This window comes from Helianthus annuus, chromosome 3 (assembly GCF_002127325.2).
Source record: "Helianthus annuus cultivar XRQ/B chromosome 3, HanXRQr2.0-SUNRISE, whole genome shotgun sequence".
In the NCBI taxonomy this organism is placed as follows: Eukaryota; Viridiplantae; Streptophyta; class Magnoliopsida; order Asterales; family Asteraceae; genus Helianthus; species Helianthus annuus.
This window is the reverse complement of record NC_035435.2, coordinates 169,815,632-169,819,190: the sequence shown is the minus strand read 5'-3', so window position 1 is coordinate 169,819,190 and position 3,559 is coordinate 169,815,632. Positions and strand designations below refer to the sequence as shown.

General features: G+C 43.9%; 1 protein-coding gene across 1 annotated transcript; it reads right to left on the bottom strand.

Moving 5' to 3' along the window:
* Positions 1 to 2,479: 2,479 nt before the first annotated feature.
* LOC110932558 (extensin-like) lies at positions 2,480 to 3,289 on the bottom strand. Its single transcript, XM_022175885.1, has one exon. The coding sequence runs from the start codon at positions 3,287 to 3,289 to the stop codon at positions 2,480 to 2,482; it is 810 nt and encodes a 269-aa protein (XP_022031577.1).
* Positions 3,290 to 3,559: the final 270 nt, after the last annotated feature.

Below are 3,559 nucleotides of genomic sequence, written 5' to 3'. Positions count from 1 at the left end.
GTTTCTATGGTTCCATCAGCTAATTCCACCTCATACTTCACACTTAAGGCTTTTACAGGCAATTTTAACAATTCACAGAACTTATTATCTACAAAAGACTTATCTGCTCCAGAGTCAAACAATACTCTAGCAAAAACATCATTTACGAGAAAAGTACCTGTAATCACGTTGTCATCTCGAACAGCTTCCTTAGCGTCCATCTTGAAGACCCTTGCATTGGTCTTTTTCCCCTCTTCTGCTTTCTTGGTGTTCTTTGGGCAATTAGGCTTAATGTGCCCCTTCTCATTGCAACCATAACATGTTGCATCCTTCAGCTTCTTACATTCCAAGGTCTTATGATCTGTGGATTTGCAGATTCCACATGGTCTCGCGAAAGACTGGGATTTCGACTCCAATCGACACCTCCCAAAGTGGTTCTTCTTGCAAGTTTTACATTTGGGCTTATCCCCTGATTGATGCCCATCCTTCCTAAATCCTGACCCTTTCTTGTGGTCGATATTTCCTCGGTGTCTCTTCTCTGATCTTCGTGAGGTATCATCCTCACGCTTTCTCTTATTCTCTTCTGAGTTCCTGAGAGCTCTCAATCTGACTACGTCCGAGGTGAGAGATAGAGATAGATCAGTCGCTGATCTGAAGGTTGCAGGCCTTGATGCCTTGACACTTGCTTTAATTTCTGGGGCTAAACCCCCGATGAAGCGAGCAATCCTCTTAGGTTCTGGGGTTACCAAGTACGGAACCAACCTAGATAGGGTATTGAAAGTGGTGAGGTAGGCATGACAGTCTAAATTCTTCATCACCAAAGATACGAAATCCGACTCGATTCTTTCTACTTCATGCTGTGGGCAATAGTTCTCTTTGACAAGAGCAACGAACTGATCCCATGACAAGTTGTAGAGTGGGATCTTCCCAGTGGCTTGCATGAGAGACTTCCACCATGCCAATGCTTCTCCTTTGAACGATTGGGATACATATTTTACTACATCCCTATCAGCGCAACCGCTGATGTCCACAACCGTATCCATTTCGTCCAACCAGGTCATGCAGTCAATCGCTCCCTTCTCCCCAGTAAAATCCCGGGGTTTGCATGAGACGAAGTATTTTTACGTACATGACTTACCACGCGATTCTGGTTTATGCTCAACCTTCCTTGAGGGGACAGTGTTTTGGTTAGATGAATGTCGATCATCATCTTTCTTGGGATCATCCTTCTTAGATACATCCTTCTTGGAGGGTGGTTTGCTATGAGCTTCTGAATGATCTTTGGATTTGGAATGTGGAGCGGTTCGGGTCCCGCTTGATTCCCTGAATTGCCTTTCAATGGCCTTGGTAACAGCATTTTCCACTAATGCTTGTAGCTCTGCACCAGTTACATGTATTTTAGTGTTGTCTGGGTTTTCCTCTGAATGACTGTTTATTTCTTCAGACTTAGCCATGTAGCTTTAGGAGCTACATAAAAGTAAGGACAATGTCTATTTAGAAACCTAACAGTATTATCGTTCTTGATGATTTATTAACCATGGTAAATAAGAGCCATATTAGTTAATTTATTAATAAATTTCATTCAGGACTTTTTATTAGCAACTTTACCCTAGAATGAAATATATATATATATTGGCACAATAGGCCTAGTCACTTGGACAAATTTCTAAATTTTGAATTTAGATTTTATAGGATTAAAATTTGAATAATTAAAACAATCAATCCTTTGCTTGGCAGGGAGTCTATAAACCACGGCTGCCTTTTTGTTTTATATGACATTAGTTATAACCCGTAGGCATCAAGTCACAATCAGATATATATAGAATATAATTTTGGATAATTTATTAAAAGGGTGGCATGTGTGATTTTGCGGATCACGCTTGCCAAGAATGTTAACATGTTTACAGATGTTAACAGAGATTTGAATCTTTTAAACAGGTTCTACCATATTGGCCAGGTATTTTAATATAACACTCAAGCTAGGTTTTACCTTTTTAAGATTCTTATTATTAATATGATAAGTTAAAATAATAATCGCTATTTTTTTTCATTTATTATATTCATGCATATAATTTAAAAATGCAAAATTTTAAATTAACCATTTCAAATAAAATTAACTAGCACAAGTTTGCCCTAAACGGGACTTTTACACAAATAACATGCCCACGCAGGAGCTAAACTAACAAACAAACCCACGCAGGGGTCAAACAGAAACAAACATACCCACGCAGGGGTAGAACAGGAAGGAAATATGCCCACGCAGAGGCAGAGTACAGAAAGGAAAAATATGCCCACGCAGGGGCAGAGTACAGAAATAAATGTCCTCGCAGGGACATGATTGAATAACTAGCAAACAAAGGATTTAATAATCCTTCTTGCTTTTTCCCTTGATTAAATCCACCATCTTCTTAAACATCCCACGATTATGCCGACGATCTTCCCACAATTCATGTCGCATCTCTCGTCGCACATTATCTATCCCTTGAAGGATTTCTTGAATTTAAGGCGGCGACATCATCGGTGCCTGCGGTGGTAGTGGATATTGCGGTGGTTGAGGAGGCTGCGGCTGCTGATATCCATGCGAGGGGTATCTATAAGTCGATTGTCCCGTAGCCCAGGTACCTCCAAAAGGACCTTCCGGATGGAGAGAGTTGTAGTTCGAAGCTATCCAGTAGGGATCCCCTGTATAGTCATAACCTGGAGGGTAAATCTGCTCGAAGGGATTGAATGCTGCCGCGCTAGCATAAGCAGGGATTGGGTCTCCAAAATTCTGTGGTGGTGGTGGCGCGATTGGCGCAGAGGTTACTTCTGAGACGGGATGTGAAGATTCTCCCATCTCTGGCTCTTCGTGAAGTGGCGAGTATCGGCTGCTACCTGAATGTGGAGGGGTGCCGATGCGTACTCCTCCTCGTGCAGAAATCCGTGCGTTCCTTCCTCTTCGCCTTGGAGGCGGGGGAGGCAGAACCGGAGGTGGTGTCGGCGGTGGAGTGACCGCGACAAATCGGGAATCCTCAGAAGGATTCTGCTGCTGCTGAGGCTGCTGCTGGGAGTGCAAGGGAGAGCTGTGATGCGGCTGGTGCAGGGGAGAGTTATGGTAACTAGGGGTAAATACCCAGTCATGCTGCCTGAATCTCTCCTCAAAGCTGTCGGGACCATTGTATGGTGATCCCACAAAAGGTGACCCATCAGAAATCTCGATAGGGTGGTTCGGAGTTCCAGATGGTGGCATTGAGGGATCGGTATCTTCATCGATATCCATTGGATAGCCACCAGGAAAATGGTCTTCTGGTCCAAGTGGGTTAAAACCCATAGGCACATCAAGGTAGTCAGCAGGGTTGAACAGGCCTTGGAAAACAGGCGCTGGATGGTCAAAGGGTGACTGGTGTCCTTGGAGAGGAATATAGGACTGGTGAGAGTTATGGGGCTCATTTTCTGATTGAGGCCCGAAGGAGTGTGGGATAGAAGGTGAGGTACTCAGTGAAGCGTAGTGCCTTGCGGGTTCAGCAAAAGACCTCCATAGGTTTCGAGCATCTGCGTTATGGGAGCCTGAAGGGGTTCGCCTATGCGAAGGTCCGGCTTC